Genomic DNA, 26,760 nt, shown 5'->3' with positions numbered 1-26,760 from the left:
AAAGCCTAACCTTTGTCAACAAATTTTATATAATATAACCACAGAACCAATCAAACTTTTTTACCTTTATAATTATTTTAAATATAAATAATACTATAAGTAGAATATTTATACTTGTAACTATTTGAGTCCACTGAAATAATGGTGTGTGATTAATATTTTCATCCTGTGTAATTTGCATGGTAAGTATTATTTAATTTATTTTATTGAGGTTTTATTTATTACATATAGTTACTTATATTTATTATAATTTATATGAATGTATGTAAAGTAAATAGAAAGTCAAATGAAAAACAAAATTGATATTTGTAATACATTTCTGGTCAACTAAACTATGAGTCATCAAAATTTGTGCAACGTTTTTTGCATTTTATCATCAGCCAAAGGTGACGTAATAACTCTTGTATTCAAAGTCGATGGACCAGCTCTGAGCGCCCGCGCCGTTCACTCGCCGCGGGCGCTGTCAATAAACTTTAGACGCACGAGGCGAACTCGGCTTTTTTTTCATCGCTTTGCCCTCCTTCCCGGCCTTCACAAATCCACCTAAACGACGTACATGGTCTCTTTAAGTCCATTAGTAGACAAATTTAATGTATCTTATTTAGTTTCGTTATGCTCATGATTAGAGGTCAAGATTATGAATTAATATTGCCAGTTGTCGGTGAAAGTGGCAAATACGAGCACTCAGGCAGCGGCGCGAAACGAACGTGAGTGGTCGTGCTAGTGGGGCCCGACGTGGCGGAAGCAACGAAAACATTTATATATTGTGCACCATGAAAAATATATTACGTACATTGAAATATAAATTATTTTAATATAAATATTGATTCGTAATAAACTGAGTATAAACAGCGGGTCACAGAGTTTTTCTGGCATTAAGTGTTAACTATTCGTCACCAATGTTTAAATTGTATTGGGAGTTGCAAAAAGTGTGCTGTCCAGGTTTGCATTTTCTGATTAGAAATATGTTAGAAAATTGTGACAGATGAAGCAAAGTGTTCATATGGAATGGCGGACCGTGCGCAGACGAGCGTGGGGCCAGCGAGTTTGGAGTACATGGAGGACCCGTATTTCGTGCCACCAGATGACGATTCCACACCAAGTTTCGATTTGGCCGTCGACGAGCTAGATGAATTGGAGAACTTGGTCAGCTGGCCGCAGGATGACACCGAAGCCGACTGGCGCACACTGCCTGACCTTGTCGAGTCCGCTCTCTGTATTGAAACTGAATTTTACATGGACAATCGCCGTCGCAGACTGCGAATATTTAAGAAAAAAATGCGAGAAGTTCGAGTTACATTTCAGGACTTATCGAAACCCTACCTCGCTAAAGTTTCTAGCCACAAAAACTATAAAAAGTTTCTAGGTATCACTCCAGGAGGTTCGTTGTTTGTTTCATAAAGATATTGTTAATGTTCTTTGTATTTTTATTGCTAAGTTACAAGTTAAGAGTATGTTGCAATTTTTTTATATGTCTAAAAAAGTGAGCGGCACAACGGAGCTATGTTTTAAATTTGGAATTAAGTCTGCTTTCAGTTAAAACTTAGCGGTTGACTTAAATATATAATGGTTACGTGTGACCTACTTAACATGTGGACACGCACATTTTGCAATTTAATAAAAGCAGCTGCTTTGACCTTAAATTCAACTAAATTATTACAGTTCTATATTATCACTATATTTTTTGAAAGAATTGTTCAATTAACTGCATTTTAATCACACAGATTCTGAAGGTCAAAAATATATTTTGCCTATGGCACAAGAAAAAAAAAAGTATTGTGATTCAATTACATTAAAATGTAGTTGCCATACTGAGAATTCTTATACACAACGATTTATTGTATAGATAAAGATTTTATTTTAAATAGTTTCACCTTTTTTTATTTCCAAGAAATGAATAATTATAAATATAATAATATAATTAGCTGAAGAGGCGATGGCTGGAGCGGGAGCCGGCGATGCAACCCCTGACGAGTTAGCTGGACTAACTCCGGAGCAGGCAGAACAGCTTCGCGCCGAGTGGAGCCGGGAACTAGCTCGTGTTGAAGACGAGATAGCTACACTTCGTACGGTTTTGCAGAGCAAAGTAAGTGATTAAGTACTCTTTTAAGGTAAAAGTTCTTTCTTTCTTTAGAAACTTATTACAAACTTAATTATTGAACCAATTTTGAAAAATGTTATTTCGACACTAAGTACAGTAGAGTCTTCAATTCATGACTTTTTATTTTATTTAATTAATACATATTAGGCATTGTTAGTTTCGGTTGTTGTGTAAAAAAAATAAAGTTGCATATTGTGTAAGGCACAGCTATGCTGTTATTATTTTGTTCTTGTAACATAGATAATTAAACTTGACTAATTATAATGTTATATTATATTGGTATATTGGGAAAGAATTATAAATTTGAATTATTTTATAAGATTAATTATTTAATTAGTTATATACTTATAACTATTAAGTAAGCATAGCCAATTTAAAATATAATTAATATTTCGACCTATAAAGTTGCTTTAAAAACGTTGAATATAGATGAAAACCAGTTATTTATATTATACAGCTAGATACAGAAAACAAGTTGACGCGCTCGCTGATACAATAATAAGAATAGGAAAGATCGGTCATTTCATAATAAAAATAAATACATAAAATACGTATAATCAAAACACATATATATAACATGCAAATACTTACTAAGGTCGTTGTATTGAAAATGGTTATTTCTTGTGCACGACATTGATATTATACAAAGTCAATTGTATTGATGATTTTTTAAAATATTACAATATAATAATAAACAAAAATATGAATTTATACGTTTTATAAATTTTATTCGTTTTTAAATATTCTTGTTACTGTTCTTGTTAATCATTCGTACGTGTTATACGAAAACTAAGATATATTTTAAAATCTACACTAAATGTAGTATCACTAAATGTAGTAGTAGTATAGATGTCGTCATTTTATACAATATAGGTACTTTCTCTAAAAATATTTGTCATTCTCTTTCATAGATGAGGCAGAGTTCCGATTTGAAGAGAAAACTTGGCATCACAGTTTGGAAGGAAATAACCGAAGATGTGAATCAAGGTTTGAAAAACGTTAAAGAGAGCCATGTGTAAGTAATTGTCATCCAAAGAGCGTGTTTTATTTTCATATTTTCTCTAAGTAAATCATTTTTCTCGAGGGTTAGAACATGTATCTCATTAGTGTAGGAGCTATGGTTCGCTTCGCTCGCTGTATTAATTTTGCTTGTGCTTTATCACTATAGGGTAGAATCGGCAAAGTTTCTTTCAGTTGATTTTTTGATTTGTTGTATAACAGTTATCAAACGATAGAAACTCGCGTGGCTGCGCTTACACAGGCTGTCACTGAAGCACCAATGTAAGTACATTGTATCAGTGATTTCAAAATTTTTGTATATGTATAATTACTTATTATACTTATTAAAAATTATAACTTTTTGAACCGTTTGAATTAATTCTTTATTATCAAATAGAAAAACTAATTATATGGATATTCTAAATATACATATATTGAGATAGCTATAAAATTTATTTCTAACTCTGCTCAGCAGACCGTTCTAGCCTCCACTTTTTCCTTTATACAATTGACAATACTTACATTTTAATTGACACAACAGCATAACCAAAAGACTAACACAGCCTTCTCATTAGTTACGTCAAATCTTGTTTTTTTGTTAAAAGATTTTGTGAAAAGAGCAGATGCTATTTATTATATTATTCACATTTAAAACTTCTTTTATGTACGTTTGTTGATGATTTTTTAATTACCTTTCATAGTGTACCTACTTTAAAAAGCATGTTGGTTGTAGTAGTGTTGGTACGTGGCGCACGTATGGTGGCAGTAGTACGTAGTTTTTGTGCAATTTGTATTATATGCATAGGCGTTTAGTGTACCTATGTAGTAGAATAAATAAAATGTTAAATTGTTCTAACCCGAAAGAAATAACATAATTTTTGAAATATCGCGTCACTCATTTATATTATTTTAAATTTTGTAAAACTTTCTCAAAAATACTATCTGTCTTATACGAATGGCAAAAAGTACCTACTTTGGCCTTATTTAAATAAAAAAAAATCAATATCGACGTCATTCATGTTACATACCTACATATCTAAATACAGTCAGTCCATAGGCATTATGTTCATAAAATATGATATTTATGAAATTATTGATTAATATACAGACGCCAATATTATATGTTTTATTGTATTAAATAATTATCAAATAATATTAGTAGTACATATTGGACAAAACCGGCGTCTCAACATTGCACAATCGCATAATTTTAATTCACCACTAACATATAAAACTACGTTTTATTTGATAACAATTGATATGATGAATTATGTTCATCGACATGGAGTGGGTGACTTACCTACCTACCTTACCTACGTATGTTGAACTAACGATATCATATTTAGATAATTCGGTGCTGGTAGTTTTAAGTTGTAATGTTAATAGATAAATAAATATTTTAACTATTTATATAAATTGAAGTGATTGTAGTAATATGTTAAATACTTGAAGTTTCATTCTCATATCCTATCTATATATATAAAATCGAAAGGTCACTCACTCATCACGAAATCTCAGAAACTACATGTGCTAGGAATCCCAAATTTTGCATAGGAGTTACTTTTAGGACGTAGGTGCTCGCTAAGACGGGAATTTGCAATATTCGACTTCTAAGGGGTTGTTTTTGGGCTCGAAAGTTTGTATGAAACTTCGTTACTACAAATGCTAGGAGTCTTAAATTTTGCATAGCGTCACTAGGACGTAGTCATGGAGACAGAAATTAATAATAACATAGTTCACGCGGGTAAAACCGCGAGCGGGCCGCTAGTTATCTATATATATAAAATCAAAAGGTCACTCACTCATCACGAAATCTCAGAAACTACATGTGCTAGGAATCTCAAATTTTGCATAGGAGTTACTTATAGGACGTAGGTGCTCGCTAAGACTTTGCAATATTCGACTTCTAAGGGATTGTTTTTGGGGTTGACAGTTTGTATGAAACTTCGTTACTACAAATGCTAGGAGTCTCAAATTTTGCATAGACGTCACTAGGACGTAGTCATGGAGACAGAAATTAATAATAACATAGTTCACGCGGGTGAAACCGCGAGCGGGCCGCTAGTATATTATATTTTCACTATTAATGAAACTATACTACACTGCATCTAGTGTGGTGTAGTCTTCGCTTATGTTATTAGACTAATGATACTATAATTAAGGCATAAGAAAACATTATGGTTACTAAACAGATACCAAAAAACTGAGTCTGTGATAAAATCGACCGCCGAGAAGACGACGTCGATATTCGGCGGCATCACCGCCGGCGTGTCCACCAAGCTCGGACAGATGCGCAACTCCGAGTCGTTCCGCTCCATAGAGGAGAGGGTCGGTTCTGCATATGAGAATGTTAAGGTATGTTCTTCTTTTTTTAGGTTTCCTTACCTCAAAAGAAAAAAGGACCCCTTATTAGAATCAGTTTATTGTCCGTAGGACCACTGTTAAGACCATTCTTCTCAAGATCGCATGGTGTCAAGTTGAAATTAAGATCAAATATATAGGTGAACTTTTGCTTACAGAACACAAAATAAGGAAAACACAATCAAAACGAATTTTATGCTTGGTTGTTTCGCATTTTGTATCGAGATCGATTTCAATTTTATTATTACATATCTCTTATAATATAAAATAGCAATAAATAAGCAATAATAGCAAAAAAATATCATGGATTTTTTTAAATATTATTTGATATAAATTTTGAATTATATTAAAATTTAATTATTAGTATCTACAATTTGATAGCTTAAATCTTCGTCAGAAGTAAGTCTACAAATATAAAAATATCGTATTATATAAATAGATGAAAACACTTTTCAAACTTTCGAATTATAGTGGAATACCTATAGTGCCATGCATCACTAAGGCTTCCTCAATTATGTTAAGTTTTACTAGACGACCTTCAAATTCTGTCTGAACTACATAAACTAGGATAGTTATCACCTACAGTTATTAAAATAAAATGTTATAAAACCACTTATTTTCGGCATGTTGTTCTAATAAAGTAAATATTTGTATATATAGAAGATAACATTTATAAAAATATTTAAAATCCTTACTCTTAAGCTAATCCAGAGAAGTATAAACGTTCTAGTTTTAGTTAATTTCATTGCAACTAGACGCTTAATCACACTGAAATTCGTTAACTTCTACATCGTTAAAAATGACCACGCAAATTACTATTTCAATATAACATAAATATTAAATTGCCTCCACACGGAATTTCGATTCTAATCTAAGCTTAGATTACAGCAATTAAATATAAAAATATTATGAAGTATTTAAACTTCTAAACGATTATTCATATTATGAAAATATACTTGATTTAAGCGAGTAAAATTATCTAAAATTTTATGCTTACATTCAGGCCATTTTACTCGTTACTTAGGCTGGGAAATACAAGAGTCAAGTTGATATTTGAAAATTCTCTTCGTCTATAAAAATATGTATTTAAATAATAATAGTAAAAGTAATTTTATTTAGCATATTTATTAAGCACGCTTTTACGGATATATTATTTAGTGCGCAACACCTTACGTGCGGTTTTTATATTATGGATCGTTCATTGAGTGCACTTACGTCACGCCAATAACAAAGTGCATTAGACATAAGAAATGATACAATGTCGGTCGATCGTCTCCATTTCTAGTTTCTATTTGATACCTATTCTACTCTATATCCATACCTATATTATAAATTCGAAAGTAACTCTGTCTGTCTGTCTGTCTGTCTTTTACGCAAACAGGGCCAAACCGCAAATTTAATTGTGATAAAATACTCATATAGAGATACTTGAGGGTCTCGTGATGAACATAGGATACTTTTTTTTCTCATATTTGTAATATTTTCGATATATACCAATATATTAAAATATTTATTAATTTGACATGCAATTTATTCCGCCATGTTAATAACAACCGCCGTTGCTAAGCAACGATTTGCAGTTTGTTGTTAGAAAACGTCACCCAAAATGAGCTTTAACGCATCTCTCTATTGAAAACTGAAAATAATTTCATAAATATATTTAATAAATATTCATATAGTTCAAGCGGGCGTAGCCGCGTTCGGGTCCACTAGTATATATATATATATATATATATATATATATATATATATATATATTATTTTAAAGTGGTACCTAAAACTAAGTAATATTCACGTTGTTTCACGTTCCTTGTTAACCATAGGTTAACTTGATAACTCGTGCTTAGGAAGAGCAAGATATTGTCTGTATCTAATTCATTCTCATTGATGAAATGGCGTGTATTACCTGTAAATTGTGGTCTTAAAAATACCTAGACGGCCAACATTTAGATTTTTCTCTCTTCAACAAAGAAGTAATCCAGCAAGTGTCGTACCATTTCGGAATCCAGATTAAATGCGCCAACTTTTAAGATTACTTGCAAAAACATTGTAGTACATTTTTTTTACAGTACGCTCGGTTAAAGTTGTGTGTAGTAATTATTTTGAACTTAATGTTTGGCAAAAACACCACATTTTATTGAAAACTGATGCAGGTATGTTTAAAATTTAAACTGTAATTCACAGAAGGGTTATTCATGATTACATTACAGAAAAAAAACGAAGAAAGAGTAATATTTGTAGTCTCAGGACCTTAAAAATCATCACAAGGTTTACAACCGATATTTTTTAAAATCAATATAAAATGAAAAATACACGACAAAGATTTTTTTTCATATTTTTCTCATAACTGTCACGACTTTGTCTATCACCTGGTTTCGTTTTATCGTTGGCTCCTGGGACACCCTGTATATATATATATATATATATTATTCGCTTATTTAGAGTAAAATACCTAATTATTACATTCAACATTTCAGGGTAAAGTGGCGTCAAGGTCGAATTCTACCCAGAGCTTCGACGAGGCGCTGCGCGACGCGAGCCGCGCGGCCAGTGGCGCCGCCTCCCCCACCATACCCGAGAACAAGCCCTTGCCTTAAACGACAACACCCTCTAGTGGCGGATTTACACTAGGGTAAACCATTTTACTATTGCCCACTTTTGGATTTTGAATGAATGCATTGTCATTATCATAAACGTATTGTATATGCGAGTTATTAAATACTTATTCACTTTAAGGTGTCAACGGAAATAATATAAAGAAAATATAAAATAAGAAAATAGTGAAATATAATACAAATTCGTTTACTTTGAATTTTCAAGGCATGAGTAAAATTTCAAGTAAGTTCTTAAATAAAATTGCCATTATTAAAATAAAAAATCCACAATTATTATTTTATAAACACTGTTGGTCTGTTAATTCTAATTTTACTATAAAAAATCTAAGAACCATAAAGAGTAAGTAAGTTAAGATTTTTTTTAATTTAGGCAATCACTAAAAGTGGGCAATCACACTCTGGTTTACCCTATACACTATTACTTCATTCGCTTATGAACGACTAATTAACACATTTGACTATCTAATTGATATATTTATTTTATAAATTGTTTACTATATTCAATTGACTCAGGACCATTGATACAAATATTAACAGTATTGTACAATAAATTAATAATTAAAATGTGATATTAACCTGACTGGACCTTGAATATTAAAAATCCGCCACTGTTCAGTGTCACACGCCGCGATTTTTCACTATTTTTAAGGCTGTTTCTTATTTTGTTTAGTTATGAACAAAAAAAAGTGATCAGATTACTTTATCGAAATTATAATAATTATCAACTATTTAATTTCAAATGATTTAAATAATTTCTTGTAGCAATCTGGTCACAAAAAAAATAAATCGATAACTATTAGTAAGATTCATTTTATCAAAACAATTTAAGTGAAAAAAAAAAATTAAAAAATATAATTATATGTTTAAGTTGATGTGATAGTAACACGCAAGGCTATTAGTCATTCGTGTCCAGAGTATGCTCTGTTAATAATAAACGTTATTAATATTAGTGCAATAATTTGTGCCGTTAGATATTATTCGAACTTTCTTACGAAGCGGCACATGATTAATTGATTAATCTAATATTACAATCGATCATTCACACTGTTAGTACTTCTAAATTATGAAAAGATATCCGCTGAAAAGAAAAAATATTATGTAAATGATTAAAATAAATGTCCAAATTTAATAACCAATGTGGCTTATGTCTGTAACGGAAATATCTTTAACCGTAAATATTGTATTAATAAAGAAAAAGTAGAAAAAAATTACAGCAATTGATAAACCCCACAGTAATTGCCTTTTTATTTTAAGATTATTGTGTTTAAGGGTCTTACATGTTGTCTGTTTACAGTTTGTGTTAAAAGTACTTAATTGTGCACAAATTTTGGATAAAAAATTTTAAAATGATGATAAATTAAAGTATTAGTAAATTATTTTGTTTAGATTTAAAATATAATTTGCTTTATATTGCTTTTGGTCGTAGAGCGCGGCGTGGACTTTAATGTAAGAAGACGCTAAAGAGCTTTGTGTGCTAATATGAATATCGAATTGTATCACTTCTTTAAATATATGGTTCTCAATAGCATTCCATAATATATTTAATGAATATAAGGTCACCAATAATGGATGAAATGTAAGGGAAAATATTTAATTGCTTGGCGGTGAGCACTTTTATATAAAATATATACTTGTTGAAGCCACGAAATTGTAATTTATATAACGATTAGGAGAGAACTTTGTATGATGTACTTGCTGACGCCTGTTGAGTCCAGTTCAAAAGAAAATATTTTTATAAGATGCTTAGCTTTCCTTTAAATAATCCCATTATTTACATTAAATGCATATAAAATGATAAATAAATTTATGTATTAAATATACAGTGTATTTTTTTCTTAAAATTCCATAAGTAAACTATTCTTATATATTCCTTTTTTGCTGAATTTATTTTATGAAAAACAACGGACTCTAATACTTAAAGATTTCTTTGCAATATTGTAGTATATTAACAAATTGGCCAATAAAAAAATACATAAAACGTTTGTGATTTTGAAATTGTAATATATTCTTTTTTAAAGGGATTTCAAATAATAGAAAAAAAAAAGTTGAAATATTTCATAAACAGATTGTATTTGAACCCATATGTTTTATTTCATCAATTTGGTTACCGCTAATTATTACCTTAATATTAATATTCCACGAATAATATAAAAATAACAGAACATTGATTGATATTGCTGATTTCATTTGGTGATCTAAATGCGTTGAGATATCCCACCACTGCACATCTGAAGCGAATACTATGTTACTGACATTTGTAATTCGAATTATGTTCAATTACTATTTATTACAAATCTCCGACATTTATATCATTATGCACAGGCAATAGGGAATTCGATCGGCTTTTACAAATTCGAAGCTCACATGTAAGACAATAGCAACAACTATGAAGCATTATAAATGAACGAGTTATATTTATCATATTAACAAAGCATTAAAAACCACCGCCAAATCATCATTAATAATTTATATTTCTCACAGACCCTGTTTTCAAATGCCCTATTGACAAAATGATTTTTTTTTCTAAATATTTTAAAGTCAAAATAATAAAAATTGTTTGGTCGACATCGATTTATTTAAGATATGTATATTATAATTGTAGGCGAATTGTGGCATTAACGGACGAGTACATTCTCTAATTCAGAATGAACATTAATTAATAAAGAAGGCGGACTTGTTTACATTAATTAAGTTACAATAATTATAAAGGGACGTTAAAACACTAAAACATCAAAGTTTTTTTTTACACTAAAGCTACTCCTGTTTTGTAAAGGATCCATATAAAATAATTTAGAAATTTTAGGCAATGACGATTTAAATACGCTGTTTTGAAGGTTAATAAGGCGATTACAATATCCAATATAAGGTTGAAACATTAAGTGTCGTGTTTATTTAATAAAAAAAAAAAAAGGATAATGAACGCACAAATAAAAACTAAGACCATCAGTGCTACAAGACTTGTTACTTACAAAAATTTTCTGAAAAATATCTAGAATGTATGTAAAAAACAGATTAAATCGTCACTTTATTGAGCACTGATAGCTTCAATTTAGTTTCGTGATATTACCATCATCGTGTTATACACAGTTATGACACATACCCAACTACAGTAGCTAATGTTAAACAAAAAATGCAAAAACAACGCGCGAACAAAACGCTTATCGAACAACATCGCAACATAAAAGCCGTACGTTTTCTTCGTTTTTACTTATTACAAATAATAAATAACAGTATATTTGATACGCAAATTGAGCGTAATAATTACAATATTTTTACTGCATACCCTGCACGAAGAAAATTGGAATCTATTTTACAATCTATATCGAAACCTTAATTGTTGGAGCCTACACAATAATATTTGTGTGCAATATAGAAAAATTATACGCTAACTACTACAACTACTACTAGTACATGTATTTGTACATGTACATGTATTGACATGTATAGTACATGTACATGTATTGACGGGAGTCGTCGCTGTGGACAGGGCTAAAAGTTCTAAGTCGTTACAGAACACATACAGACGCTTATTATAAGGAATTTCCGTACGATATGGATTTAATGATGTCGTTAACTTATAGAGTATTTTCATTATAATTCATGCAAATTGTTAAATATTTCTTGATTTTGAATGAATTTTATAATCATTCCTTCCCTATAATAACCGACCTGTAAGAATGGCATTCTGAAACACCTTTAAAAGAAAAGTTGCCATACAAATGTATTTAAGCGATATTTTCATTAAAACTAAAGCAAAATCGACTTATATAAGTATAAACACAAAAATCTAATATTTATTACAACTATAAGCGGGTACATGAGAATGAGAGCCAGAATTTTCTTTTGGTATCGGATTACATAAATGTAATTGTTTATATCGAATTCTGGACTAAACTTATGTTACTTTCTAAAATTATTATTTCAATTACTAATTCTTAGAATTAATCCTCGGCCTTATATAACCCATCTCCGTTTAAAAAGAGAAAAATACTTTTTATAAATCTAACACGATAAACAGTTGTTATAATGAACCACAAGTTGTAATAATTTTTACAAGTTATATGTCGAGTTACTTGACTGAAAGAAACACCGTTGTTGAGATTTCATAATAATATGTAAAATGAAAATCTAGAATTAATTTGATTATTGGCTATGATTTTTTATTTTTTAAATACAATGAGATTGACAAAACAATTTGAAAAAAAAATTGAAATCGCAGCAATGGTGCTTTACAAAAAAAAAACAGTCAGATTATTGTAATACTGTCGATACAAATGTGAACTGTCTGATTATCTGCAAGTTTCTAACCGGTTGTTAGATAAATGACTGAACGGGGCGGTAGCAATAGGACAGACCTATATAATACAAACCTCTAAATAGGGTTATTTATATAGAACAAAGTCGACGTCGCCATTTCAGTTATGAAACATAGACGTTAGTCTATTATAAAAAGCAGAGTGAGTGAGGTAAGGAGGACGACACGCCCTTCATATGGAGTCATGATTAGTAATAAAAATATACAAAAATATTGCCCCAAAGATTACCGCTAATATCCATACTTTAATTTTTATGAATTATTATCATTACTGCATGTCTGTATATGACGGTGTGACTATATCTAAAGATATACAAAATCAATAACATATCGATAAATAAAATTAAGGGTTACCTAAAATTACCTTGAATTGATTTATCTTACTAAGTCGCTCGTTAATATTGATACTACAAAATCACTTAAATCTAAGACACCATTGAAGCCCTTGTTTAAAATCTTATGATCGTATTATAAATAAATTATATAAGCTACATCTAAAATACGATTACATTAGGTATGTCCGTCGATAATTATTTTTTTGTGGTATGATATTAGACACGAAATAATCTTAAATACTAATAAAATATATCAAGAAATAATAAAAGAAGCCAACATAAAAATAACAGTATACAATCTAGAAGCATAGATGATAGCTTTTTAATCAACTACAGTATTCAATAATTTTTAATAAAGAGTGCAAATGTTATTGCTAGATGCAGGTAACATGACATCGACACATAATAACTTGAAACGATATTTAAGTAAAAATCGAGAGGGTTTAAAAATATCGATATAATATGTGTCTGTATCACATGATTGCCATCAACATGAAAATCTATTTTCGTTTTCAAATTGAAAACATATATTTAAGTCTAAATACTATTTAAAAGAAAAAATATATAATTACTCTAGTTATGCATCTATTGAAGACACGCATGGATGTAATTTTTTTTTTATTTTTACATTAAGATTTGTTATTAAATTTATGTCTAAAAATAACTGATTGAAATATGAATCGATTCAAATTTCCATTCAAAAAAATTAAGTGCATTTAATATGCAGATTTTTTGTAATAAAATACTTCAACTCATATTATAACAATATTAAACAGTTTAAATCGTCCCTCACCCCTTATCACTTTCATCCGTGCATGTCTTCTATTATAAGTATACATAAGTTATAAAAGCTTCTAAATAAATCTATCAGAGGTTAAAAGCTGATTCCTTGCAAATGATCAAAATATTACTATGCAACATTTATAACCATACCTATATAAAATTACCTAGAAACTCGTATTGCTGTAACGTTAACCCATTTGAATAGACAAGTTACACATTAGGCACTACTACTGATTTTTAATGATTTTTATTTATATTGAACATTTATGCTGGTATAATAAGTGTTATTCAATAAAAATATAAAAATGTAGAAATTTATTCAGGTTTTATTTGGTATTTGCCGTTGTTTAAAGCTAATATAAACTCTTATAACTATAGATATATGAATTAATTTAAGGCCAAACTAGTACTGTTTTTATGAACAAAATAATTTTTGCCTTGTGTATTCAACTATTAAGTTAAGAGAACAAACCATAAGGAAAAGGTGCACTGGTCATTAAAAAGATATTATGAAACATTCTAATCCATAACTTAAAACGTGTGCTGTCGAACCATTTAATCTATTTCATTTATTACGGGAATAAACCTTCTAGCCATTTTAAAAATAACATTAAAAAACATATGTTATATGAAGTGCCAGTATTAACATTAACTTTATATGATATACAGATTCCTCCAAACATTATTAGTATGCAAAAATATTTTAAATCAATTCAAAAGAACCACTTCCATGAGTAGTAAAGATTATAGAGTTTCACAATATCTTGTTAACCTAACAAAATGTAAAAAAAAACATTCAAAATAAAAGGATTTATAATGAACATAAAAAAAATCTGTGTTACATTGAGTTAACAAAAATGTTTAAATTTAAAATATCATCAAAGAGCTTATACACAGTGAATAATGTGACACTCCTTTAATTAGTTCTACTACACTACAATATTATGTACTTGATAAAAACGTAACGGCCTATATAAATTATAGACATTTATATATTACATAAATATTTAATGGCTGATATTTACTTTTCATTCATTATATATTGCAATAATAGAGATTATATGTAGCGCCCAAGCTAGACACATAATTGAATCTTTTTCCCTTAAAACTATCTTATAGTACGATGTTGCGCTATTTCCCTTGTATATGCAACGTGACCGTTGAAAATATAAAACATTACATGTGAGAGTATCAGTTAAAAAAATCATTTAATCACACGTCGATTAATCGATTCCGAAAATATATTAAAATGCATTTTATGTTCAATTAGTAGACTTAAAACTTAATTACGAAAATCCGAAAAGGGATCGTCTCACAAGTAAAGTCTTATTTTATATAAGTAATCTTCTACCTATTAAATATAATCTGACATTGCCCAATGAAATTCGTCCTTGTTGTTAGACTATATATAGTCCGGTTGTTGTCTTATAACTAACGCTAATTCTAATAAATATAAGTGCATGCCGAGTTGTAACGTTACGCATATGTCGCAGAAATGTTAGTTGCAATGGCTCTATATTAGCTTCGATAAACTAAATTAAAAGAGTTATTAAATTGATACACATCTACATAAAGACGATTCTTATATCCATTTTTTATATAAAATTTCATCAATTCTAGGATATTATGTACATAAGTATATTTACGATTTATTCACCAAGTAAAGATTTGATAAAATTAGCATATTATCTTTACCAAACCTTCAACGCTCTTAACATGTTATAAAATAGTCAATAAATTTAAACTCGATCTAATATTAATTGGCTGTCATGTGCTCACTCGTAAATATATCTGCCTCTCCGTAGCAACCATTCGAGAAAGCTACCCAAAACAATTTGTATGAATAATTTAATGAGAATGCTTATGAACTGAGATCGAATAAATTATATAGAGTGAGAATTAGGCGTAAGATTACAACGACGATTACACCACACTACCTGTAGTGTACTACATCACGTCGTCGGTTAAATTGTATAGTGGTATATAATTAAAAAAAATATAAACTTTTATTTTTTTTTATAGAACAATGCGTTAAGAGCACGCCATAGATGACGCTATTCGCTGTCGTATTGGAATTTTGTCGTTAAATAATGTCATTTTGTCACAATGTTATTGCAATGCGTTGACCTAACAGAGTATACGATCGTTTTTAAAGAAAATTGCCATCTTTCAAATTACGGTCTAGATAGAAAAACGATTGTCAGGTATTTAAAAGAAACATTATTTTGAAGACATGACATGCATTGTACATACTTTTCTTTTTTTTGTGGGCGTGTTACCTTATATTTCTATTAAACATATATAGAAATATGACTACATGGCCTGGCATAATATTAACTTATTTAAAAGGAAAAAAATATTGTCACTACAAATGTCTTTTTTAGTAATTGTAGTCCAAATAGTAATTATCCTAAAGTTAACATAAATAGCTTTAAAATAGTATATAACACTTATATATCAATACAAGCATCTATTCAACCGACGACGTAGACGCGGTGCTGGCGTGGTGGGGGTGACGCAGGAGGGTGTGGGGGGTGTTATGCGAAGTACATGACCTTCTTGGTGACGGCGTGCACGGTGATGGCGCGCGCCATGGCGCCGGGCGTGCGGTCCTCGCTGCAGGCGGACTGGTGGCTGCCCTCGCCCGAGTCGTGCTCCTTTTCCACGAGGTGGTAGCGCGCGCGGAAAGCCACCAAATGCGCGTAGTAGGCGGGCGCCGGGATGGACACGGAGCGCGTGCAGCGCACGTACGTGTGGCATAGCTGGTATGTGAGGCACTGAAGCTCGTCCGAGCCGAAGTGGTTGTCGTCCCACAACACGTGGTAGTGCGACGGCCGCGACGTACCCTGCACACATTTGGTTGCCAATTGTCACTCATGTAGTCGCAATTCAAATAATCACAGGTTTGTTAAATCATTCAAATTATTATTAATTAATGTTTTGTTAGAGACTTCTGGCTTTTTCAAATACAGCAAACATGAGAGTTACCTACTTTCAAGACAACTGAAGAAGGTGTCAACACGAAGAGGTGCTTTGTACCCTTACGTTACTTCGATACTTACAAATAAAATACACATATTCAATGTCATGACTACTTGTAAATACAAATTACATCTAAGTTGACATATAGAAAAAATAATCGAATCTTATATGCCCAGATGGCATGTAGGTTTGGATTATTACACAAATTAAAATGAAACTCAGTGGGATATGTGATGCCAAGATCTGTTGTAGTATCACTGGACATGTTTATATATATGTAGATTAATAAACATTCTAAAAGCATGAACAACAACAATTCAAACCTGTATTCCTTGATGGCTGCACAAATAGAAGTCGAACTCGGTGGGGTGCGTGATGCCGAGATCGACGGTGGTGCCGGCGGGGATGTTGCCCGACTTGCCGGACTGCTCCTTCTTGTCGGCGCAGAACAGACGCGTGTGGTGACGCTTCTGCACCACTATGAATGTGATGCCCGGCTTGTATTCCGCTTCCAACTGTGAGTATAAAATGTAATCGTTATTATTCTAGATTTTTTTTAAAATAAAACATAACTATATTTTTTTACTTTTTAACATATTTTTTAAGAAAATGTATATCACATTTTCTTACTGCAAACTTATTTTATAAACTTATCTTTACTGCAAACGTAACGGTAATGAGTACAATTAAATGATGTTTTTTATTTTTTTCATTCTGGTAACCGGGTAAAGTATTTAGTTTCGACACAGAAGAAACAGAAAATTGGACTGGTAGTGGGGAATGATACACAAGGGTAGGTTGAGTTAACTTAGTTCACAAACTCGGTTCCCTTTGCCTACCCTGCTAGATATATGCAGATAAAGCGAAAAAAAATCCCTTAGCAATACTAGTTGTTATATATTTATTAGATTATTGCCGAGTTTTAAGAGTTTAAAGTATACTGAGTGACACGACACTTCCTCAGAAAAACGAAAATATTTTTTGAAATGAATACTGTTCCTAGTGTTTATATTAAATTCTTATATATTTAATAAAACAATACAAAAGATACACTTGTAACACAATCGACGTACCTTTATACAAGCCTCTCTGACGGCAGTAAGTTCATGCTGCAGCACATGTATGAACTGCCCTTCAGATATTCCATCACGATACATAATAATACGATGCGGTTTGAACCCGCCCGTGCTCTTGTAAAACATGATGAGCAACTCTTGGACCATACTGCTCATCTCGTGAACTATCTCTTGTCTGGAAGTAATGCTGTATAGTTACGATGTTGTTATTTTACGTGTGCTTTAGATATGTTACATTTTTAGGTTAAATATAATGATTGAATGCTAAATAATGATCTGTGTTATGATTATGAATAATCTATTTTGGATACTTTTTATGTCAAATTGACTCAGTTGATAAATTTACTATAAATCGTATCCAAAGTACATTAAAATAAAATTAAAAATTAAATGTAAACATTATAGTACTAAACAATGCCAGATACATTTGTATTATGAACCATAATTTGACAAAACTGTTCTTAAAATTTGATTCTAAGAATTATTCTTTACATGTCAAAATTTAAATGCATTTATTTATGTGATACTTAAAATTTACTATTTAATATAATGGTTTGTTTACGATCGAATTGAGACATTTTATATAACAATCGGTCATTACCTGTGCTGCTGCACGCGCACGGTCGCCGCGTAGCGCGAGGGGTGCGCGTCCATGGAGCCCACCACGGCCGCGATGGAGGGCTTCTTGTTGTCACCGGCCGGCGGGTGCGTCACGTCCACGCCCAGGAAGATCACTGGTTCGTTGAATACCTGCCACCGAAAGGTTTGTATATAGCTGGATAAGTAGAGGGAACCTAGAAAGACACTCACGTAACGTCTAATTTTTGAGATATTGTGTGTTGAGTGGCAGTAATCAATTTGGCCACGCTTTGGCTTGTGACCAAAGAGTCCATATGAAACTAATTCATTTCCCGGATGAGATTCAAACCCACAACCGTCACGTTTATAGTCCGTCGCTGTGCCACTGCGTCGCAACAGCCTGAATTTATTTTTTGTTATATACTTATCTTAAAATCCTACAATCATTTCTAATCTACCATTTGAATATTTTAAAGTCAAAGTTTTTTAAATATTATTAAGCAAAGTTTACTATTTTATCCATAAATACTTATAAAAATCTTGCCATACGCTTTGTTTACGGTTTGCGTAAGTATGACCACGTCTCCGAATTTCGAACTCAGCTCAAATGGCTCCCAATTCGACTTCGCCGAGATATGCACGTCCTGTCACTCCTTTTTAAGATCCTTAACTACCAGAATTTTCCTTGTTATCTTCGATCCCGCTTTGACGTTCTCCCTATCCCTACACGCTCAAGGAGGTCTGGTGTCATACCGACACTTAACGTACCTAAGAGCAACACCAAATTCCTTCAGAAATCCTTCTCTGTATACGCCGCATCCCTTTGGAACCAACTCCCTAAAACTATCCAGAAAAGCCCTTCCATAAAGTCCTTCAAATCCCAATTAAAACTACATCTCCTTGCATCGTTAGACAATTAATCTTTTTTTTTTTTTTTATTATAGTGGTTACTTATATTATCTCTCCTCATCTTATATAGTGAAGCTTAATTTTCTTTTTGTTCCTTTTTATATAGGTATATATACTTTATGTATTTATTATATAGTATATATGTATTTATATTTAGATGTTATAATATATTATTTATTTTGTATAACTATATTTATGTTTATTTATGTGTATGTCATGCCTAATTATTATTATTATTTTTTTGTATTTATTATTACTATTAGTTTTATTTTATTGTTTTTGTTCTTGTTTTTGTCTTTCTCAATTTCCATGCACTATCTTGTCTTTCCCGCTACTTTGCACTTATCCACTTCCACGGGTTGACTGGAAGAGATCTCTTCTAGAGATAAGTCCACCGTTGTGTATGTCTTTTCTTAATGTGTGTTTTATTCTGTGTTAATTTAGTGCAATAAAGAATCTTATATAAAATAACAATGATATTAATTTGCGAGATTAAATATATATCATGCTAGCTCAAGAATCTAATGATTGATATACACTTATTATAAAATTATGTTAGAATAAAAAAGCAAAGGATGAATGTCTCACAGACTCGTCTTAGCATGGGGACACTCCAAGCTTACGGTAGCTAGGTAGATTCTACTCATAATATTGACATTTTTATTATGTTTTTATGAAGTGCTTGTAATGGCCAAGTTTTTTTATTTACTGAAAAATCTACTAGTGTCCGACAACGATCATCTGTTTTTTTATTCATTATTTTTTTATCAATTAAAATAGTAGTAATATAACAAATATCATTTTTGTAAATAATGTTATACCTTGGGACGTAAAGAAGGCACGAGTATGGAGTTAATGCCGCCAAGTTTGACATTAATTTTTAGGCAAAGATTGCTTAGCGTTTGTGGCGAAGTTTTGTTCACGTTCTTGGCTTGCACACACTGTGTCGCCATACCGAGGACTGTGTCACCAACTCTTTTTACTTCAGCTGCAATAAAATGTCAAATCGTACTATAATGTATATACACTATACACATGGTAAACGCAATGGGTCTGAGTTTGATTCCCACAAGAAGATATCGTTCTGCCATAAGTTTAGAGATGTGATGTTGGCTGAAAAGCGCGGCGCATCCCTTGCTTTATCTCTAATAAAAATTAAATTAGCTTTACGCTGTATCCCGCACACAGCAAGGTATCCAGAGGGAATATAATGTTAAAACTCTCGGTTCCCCACTTTCCGCCAAATTCCGGAGACAGTGTGTTTTGAGTGGTAAGTTTTTTCTGGCTCTACTTTTAGTAATCACTCACACAAATGCAAAGCTCAACATAAGTCTCGCGAGCCTTATTAGCATCTAGTAGATAAACATCTTACCATAAACAGGAGTTTTGCCAGGAAGGACGACAACCACAAGTTGTAGCTGTACAAAAGTAGACTTTAGATATTTAAACATAGGCTCTACTTGGTCCGGTCCCGTCGCATATTTGCAGAAACATGGCTGTCCTATTATAGGCATGCCCGCGTCGTTCGATATCTTCTGTAATTGCTGGGTGAAGTTCCTAAAAGAAATTAAATATGGAATGAAAATACGGTATAAAAGGATATTTTATTATACAGTCCAATAGGGCTCAGTAAAATTTAATTCAATGTAAGTTGATGAAAATGATCTTTAATACAATAATTTGGATAATTGTAATAATGAAAAAAGGGCGATCTCTTCGTAGGATATGCGGAGTTAGCTTAGCTGATCGAATCCGCAATGAAGAGATATACAGAATGGCAGGCACTACCGAGAACGTTACGGCGAGAATGAAGAAGAACGTACTCAGCTGGTTTGGGTGAAGTGATGAAAGAATAGCAAAAAAGATAAAAAATGGAAAAGTGAGTGGTAAAAGAGGTAGAGGAGACCTCGGTTGACCCTCGAAAATACCGTATCAAAGATACCGGAGGAAGGTCATGTAAAAAGAGGTTGATAACAGTGAACGAGGCGAAAGAGGCATGTAGAGACCGTAGCGTTTGGCGCTCCGTACTCTCTGACTACCCTACTACTAGGGGTAAAGTATCTATACTAATGTTATAAAGCTGAAGAGTTAGTTTTATTAACCCAAAAACGAAGCTGCAGGAATCATAATCTATATATTAAAAAGACTTACTTAAGGGCATCTTCTCGTACAGTTCTTTGCGGTGCGAAGCAGGCGATGGCCCACACGCGAATCTCCACTCCCATGAAGAACTGTTTACCGCGCATATCCCATACACCTTGATTCGGTAACGCTTGCTGCAAAAAAAATACTAATAATGCAATTATGTTTTTTATTATAAATTCTTTTAGAGCACAGTATCCTTATATTGTGTTCTTAAAGTTATTATGCAGAGCTTAAACTTATTGTTATATTAGGCAGAAGGAACCTAGTGTTAAGACATGATATTCCCCATTAAGACACTTCTGTTCCCCACTTTTCACTAAATTCTTTAGGTGTGCAACTAAGTGTGTTGAGAATTCAACGCCGCGCTTTATCTCGTTGCCAGAGCCAGGAAATGAAAATATTAAAATATTTTATTACCCTGAGTTAGTAGTTTTCCATGGAACATACATACCTACCCTACCAAACTTTCACATTTATAATATTATTAAGACAGACAACTGAGTTATGTTCCAATTATATGTAATAAAAACATATATTACTTGTCCTCCGAGTGAAGAAACCCGTCCGCCATACTGCAGCTTGGGCGGTGGCAACACGCGCCCGCGCACCTCCATCATGTTGTTGGATATGGTGAGGCCAAACTCCTTCACGTAGAGGTCTGTGTTGAAGTTTGCACGACGGACCAGGTTGTTGATTTCGCGCTCCCTAATGTAAAAAAAAACGTGTGTTTTAAGTATGTCAGTTACAGTGAAAAGTTTTTAATTTGGATCTCAAGAAGAATTTTGTGCCGTTTCTTCTCATCGTCGTCTCATTTAAAGAGATTTTCCAGCTAACATATAAATTTGTTTGTAAACGAATATGTATAAATCTAGTTTCAAGACACCCAATTCTGAATTTTTCGTCTCACATCGCGTGTTGAGTAACGGATCTAAACGCCGCACTTTTTTCTTAGAGTGGAGAAATGAAAATGCAGTACAACATCACTAATTGATCTTCGATCAACTATACATAGATTAAAGGTTACAGTCTAAAAAACGACTCGAGAAATAATAGCACCAATATCGTGTTCTTATTTGATTTTAACATCCCCAACGAGCGGACACGCTAAAATGTCTCAGTGTGCTTTTAAAAACTGCGTAGCCACCGAAACAGTAAAGTTTCAGAAAAAGAAGTTTGTGTTTCTTTCGGTAACACAGATTCAATTTTATAGTACCTAAAAATTATTCTTAAAGAATTATATACAAATATATCGTAGTTTGGCCAATATTCGTCACCGTTGGTAGTGTACCAACAATCTCGTCGAATATTGGTTAATCTGGACTGGACATACTGTTATAAAATACGAGCTCTCGTTAATAGCGTAAAAAGTTTTATTATAAATTACGCGCTAGTCGAAACTAAACCTTAAAATAGTTGTAATAATTTTATATCATAAGTTTGTATGTAATAATATTTTGCATTTCTGGTTATATTGACTCTTGCCATGTTTTTGAGCCGTGTTTGTATGCTACCTATAATCTAGTTCATAGTTGAACATCCATTAATTTCGCTCTTTCTGAATATAAAAAACTTGAGAGAAAAGATTTTAAAATAAGGTCTACAATTTGCACAAGAACATACCTCAACTAAAATTACAGAAGAAATTTAGTGTCAAGATACTCTCTTCTCCTCTTTCTGCGCAATTTTCAAAATATTTTTATGTGTTGAAAGGTGGAACTCTGAGCCGCGCTTTATCTTATTACGAGTGATGAAAATAACTCATTTCACTGATTGGGATTCAAAACCACAACCGTCAGACCGTCAGACAGAGTCTGTGGCACAACTAAATAAATAACGTTAAATACTTTAGGCCATCGCTAATAAACGGACAGTTATGTGTTGAATTCCCACTCAGGGAGAATGAAATGTTTAATATTTTTCTTGCCTCATGTTGGTTATGAGTCAAAGCTCAGTGTTGAGTTCCATTCACAAAGTCTTAAGAATTTGGCAGAAAGTGGAGAGCAGAATTGTTATAATAGTGAATGGAGAGTCTTAACACTAGGTTCCCAGGTTCCCTCTGCCTACCCTGCTATATGCGAAATACAATGTGAAGGTAAAGAAAATATTTAACCTGTCGGGTGCTGAACGAGCTGTTGCTTTGATCATAGTAGATGTTTGCATGTCAGTTAGTTTCTTGATACATCTCTGTCCTGGCACTATGTTACAAACTTCTAGTGGTAAATATGTGTGTTTGTGTTCCTGCCCTACTTGGAGACATGGCAAATGTGGATATCTGAGTTTCATTTTATATTTGTCCATAAAATATTTTGCCACCGTACATTCTACTGTTTGACCATTTTCCAGTTGTAGTGGAAATCTAAAATTAATATTATAAATTAAGCACATAAAATACTAGCTATAACTATAACATTTATATATTTTAATTTTACCTTTACACTATTAATTAAATATAAGCCTAAAACATATTAAACATTATATTATTTAACTCTAAAAAATATAAGTAACTAATAAAAAATGATGGCAAATTTTGCAGGATAAAATGTGAGATTTTTTTCAATTGATTTTATTCTCTATAATGGAATCCCATAGAGTTGACCAACTAAAGCAGGAAAACACTAATGTAAATGTTTTCCTATCTTATATAAATTCATTTTCCCTTTGATATCACAATTATTGACCCATAATCATCAGGTTTGGAAACACACACTGGCTGAGTTGTGATGATAATAATTTACAATGTGTAAATTTGCTTATATTTTTTTATTTGAAAACCAATTCAAAATGACATTTATTAATTAACATCATATTATTACGCAATTTGATTTACTCACTATATAGAAATTAAATATCACTTTAAAAAATCCAGTTTAATGCATACCACTGCTTTCTCAATAGATAAATACGTAAATATTACTTATAAAAAGCTAACTACTACTACATTACTTCTGGTCGGTGGTTGCCGTGAGGTAGATGCAGATTTCAGGGGTAGTTTCCTTCTGCCAACCCTACTACATGGGGATATAGCATGAAGCTAAAAAAAAGTAACTGGATTACTCACGATTGCATCTGTGCTGGTCTACGAGTAACATTGCACACTCTATACTTCCTCTTCATAGTTCCACAATGTGTTATTTCAATTTTGAGTCCTTTTATTTCTTTGGTAAATTTCACTCTTTGAGAATCCGTGAGTGGCTTCCTTTGCTCATTAATATCTCTTATGTCAAGTACTTCACACATGAACTCTATTACAGGTTGTGCTTTATAAAATGCTGTTGCGGAAACTATAAAGATAGATATAAATAATTAGGAAATATCTATTATGAACACCTTTTTTGTTATAGATAAGTATTTTTCTTCCGTCCCGAAATTGAGTTTCCACTCAATTTCGGGACATCAGACCAGCAAAACTAAAATAATTTATTATCCTGCGCGGGATTGTTCTGCATACATAGCTGGGCCACAATAGACTACGATAAATATATAAAATTCAAAACCATCAAAATAAACCTATTGATAAGACATTTAAAAAACTTTTTTATTTAAATATTTCTCTTCACAAATTCACAATAGAGAACCAAATATAATTTACTTTAATCTTATAAGAAAATAAAATTATCTGTCTTCTGAAAATATTTAAAAATCTCGTACAAACATTAAATATTATTACTATAAACTATTAATTGTGTTGGCCATTATAATTGTTAATTATTATAATAATTATGATTATCAAATACACTAATATAACCAATTAGTTTTATATTAATACATAATTAAAACATTTTTTAAGGCCATTGTGACTTGGATTGTTTACTGTGTTGAAAAAAATATTTATATTTCCTTGATTTGGTTACAAAACAAATTATGGCATTAAATTCCACCACTCAACATGCAATGTCTCTAAAAGAAGGAAACAGATTGAAGTGTTTAAACACTAAGTTCCTCCCTCAGCCTACATTGCCATATATGGGATAAATCCTAAAATAAAAAATACATATTTTATTACCGTCAATATTCAACATCATTTTCCACTGGCTAGGTCTGACAGATTGATGGAAACCAAACCACACTTCTCTACCACCTCCTAAGGGATGGTAATATCCTTCTGGAGAGGAGAAGAAAGATCTACCAACTGGTGTATACATCATTGACGGTAAGTGTCTCATCACAACATCTAAAGCAAGGATTGCATCATACGGTATCTGTCTGGTACGGCCCTCTAAAGCTTCTTCAAGTGCAAATAATGATACCTAAAAGTCATTGTAAAATCAAATCACATTAATCTTTGTGAATTATTTGAAGTCTATAATATTGTTATTAACATTATATATTTATAATCACAGCAAAATTTGTAAATTCATATTTTAAGTAGTATTTCTATAAATGTTAAAAATAATATAATTTATATCTATTAATATTTTAATATTTGTTATTCAATGATTTAATAAGATACTTGTATAACTCACCTGTGCTACCCACTTAATTGTCACTCGGAATATTCTATCTTTTCCTTCACCAGGTAAAATAACTTCTAATTCCACTCTGTCATTACCAATAGGCAAGGGATCTCTGGTGTATAAATTGTTTCTACCATCAAATACAGGTTTTAAAGCACCAAATATCTTATTGTAACAGTTTACCATAGTTTCAACAATTTCTCTATTTACCTATAAGTAAAACACTTTTTTAATAAATCATAATCATTAATATAATATAAGAATCACATAAGATGATTTACATACTTTTCTAGGACACTTATCAGGTTGTATATTGACATCATAATGATGAACAAATCCTCTTGGCATTGATATTTGAAAATGATTAGCGCGAAGCATAATTGGTCGACCTTCATGGCCTAAGTTTGGTCGTCGTGGGCATGTTAACACTGGTAGATCGGGTGGTGGCGGAGCCGATGGGGAAACAAGTGACATGCCGCCAGATCCACTTGTCACACTGGCTGGTGACGCGCCTATCGCTGGTGCAGTGTTAGGTGCTCCTGGTGCAGCACCAGTGGTACCCGCGGCTGCGGTCGCAGCTCCCGTCACCACACCCACCGCACCTGTCGTGGTCTCCCCCGCTGGAGCTATAATTCAGTTTGATATAAAATAACATTTCTACTTTATCACATATTACATGAAAGCAATAAATATTTGACAGATAAATTGTAATGTCCCTCGAAACATTATTTAGGACAGTCAAACAAAGGATGATGCTGTCGTGATTAATCGTAGCTATAAACATTTCAAGATAAGATGCTTACGTTGACCAACGGGGTACATCTTTTAGAATAATTATATCAACAAAAACTTAAAATAAGAATATACAAATCCCTCGTGTTAAAAATTGTAACAATGTGATAAATGAATGTGGCTGTAAACTGCACTCTATGCTGTAAATTGACATTTGTCCAGCTATTTTGACATCACACAGACAATTATAAAATATTTTTGTAATAATTAGGCACAAACGAAAGGAAATTGAGAATGTAATGTAATTCAGTATATTATGTAATTAATATTATCAAATTTAATTATTAAGTTGCGTTGATATACACATTTTAAGT

General features: G+C 31.9%; 3 protein-coding genes across 5 annotated transcripts in view; 1 reads left to right on the top strand and 2 right to left on the bottom strand.

The window, feature by feature from the left end:
- The window catches only part of Rpn13 (regulatory particle non-ATPase 13), a 306,135-nt gene that overhangs the window by 6,173 nt on the left and 273,202 nt on the right, over window positions 1-26,760 (bottom strand). The window lies entirely within an intron of this gene.
- LOC146535594 (tumor protein D53 homolog) lies at window positions 678-9,896 on the top strand. 2 transcript variants are annotated; one of them, XM_085191011.1, is made up of 6 exons: window positions 678-1,381; window positions 1,926-2,086; window positions 3,013-3,116; window positions 3,323-3,382; window positions 5,293-5,455; window positions 7,939-9,896. In XM_085191011.1, exons 1-6 carry the CDS (start codon window positions 1,009-1,011, stop codon window positions 8,056-8,058), a joined length of 981 nt encoding a protein of 326 aa, XP_085047137.1. In that variant the 5' UTR covers window positions 678-1,008; the 3' UTR covers window positions 8,059-9,896. The 2 variants fall into 2 exon arrangements, with proteins under 2 accessions (XP_085047137.1, XP_085047138.1); XM_085191012.1 differs by lacking the exon at window positions 3,323-3,382 and having other exon boundaries at window positions 681-1,381.
- AGO1 (protein argonaute-1) lies at window positions 10,128-26,617 on the bottom strand. Of its 2 annotated transcripts, none has more exons than XM_085191002.1 (14): window positions 26,458-26,617; window positions 25,940-26,280; window positions 25,664-25,864; window positions 25,204-25,447; window positions 24,259-24,481; window positions 23,311-23,556; window positions 21,740-21,905; window positions 21,207-21,331; window positions 20,428-20,612; window positions 19,877-20,043; window positions 18,169-18,317; window positions 17,565-17,754; window positions 16,815-17,006; window positions 10,128-16,355 (listed from the first exon to the last, which is right to left on the bottom strand). In XM_085191002.1, the coding sequence occupies exons 1-14, from the start codon at window positions 26,474-26,476 to the stop codon at window positions 16,047-16,049; spliced, it is 2,757 nt and encodes a 918-aa protein (XP_085047128.1). In that variant the 5' UTR covers window positions 26,477-26,617; the 3' UTR covers window positions 10,128-16,046. The 2 variants fall into 2 exon arrangements, with proteins under 2 accessions (XP_085047128.1, XP_085047129.1); XM_085191003.1 differs by having other exon boundaries at window positions 17,565-17,742.

This window comes from Heliconius melpomene, chromosome 10 (assembly GCF_056956725.1).
Source record: "Heliconius melpomene rosina isolate 202511_hmr_F chromosome 10, ASM5695672v1, whole genome shotgun sequence".
Lineage (NCBI taxonomy): Eukaryota > Metazoa > Arthropoda > Insecta > Lepidoptera > Nymphalidae > Heliconius > Heliconius melpomene.
This window is presented reverse-complemented; position numbering and strand designations above follow the sequence as displayed.

Bases quoted from the DNA above. Each gene is read 5' to 3' on its own strand.
- LOC146535594 (XM_085191011.1), top strand. From the start codon at position 1,009: ATGGCGGACCGTGCGCAGACGAGCGTGGGGCCAGCGAGTTTGGAGTAC. The intron at 1,382-1,925 runs GTTCGTTGTTTG...TAATATAATTAG, and splicing joins TCTAGGTATCACTCCAGGAG to CTGAAGAGGCGATGGCTGGA. The intron at 5,456-7,938 runs GTATGTTCTTCT...TCAACATTTCAG, and splicing joins CTGCATATGAGAATGTTAAG to GGTAAAGTGGCGTCAAGGTC.
- AGO1 (XM_085191002.1), bottom strand. The intron at 21,332-21,739 runs GTAATATATGTT...TTTTTTTTGCAG, and splicing joins TTTCTTCACTCGGAGGACAA to CAAGCGTTACCGAATCAAGG. The intron at 18,318-19,876 runs GTATAACATTAT...TTTCGGTGGCAG, and splicing joins TGCCTTCTTTACGTCCCAAG to GTATTCAACGAACCAGTGAT.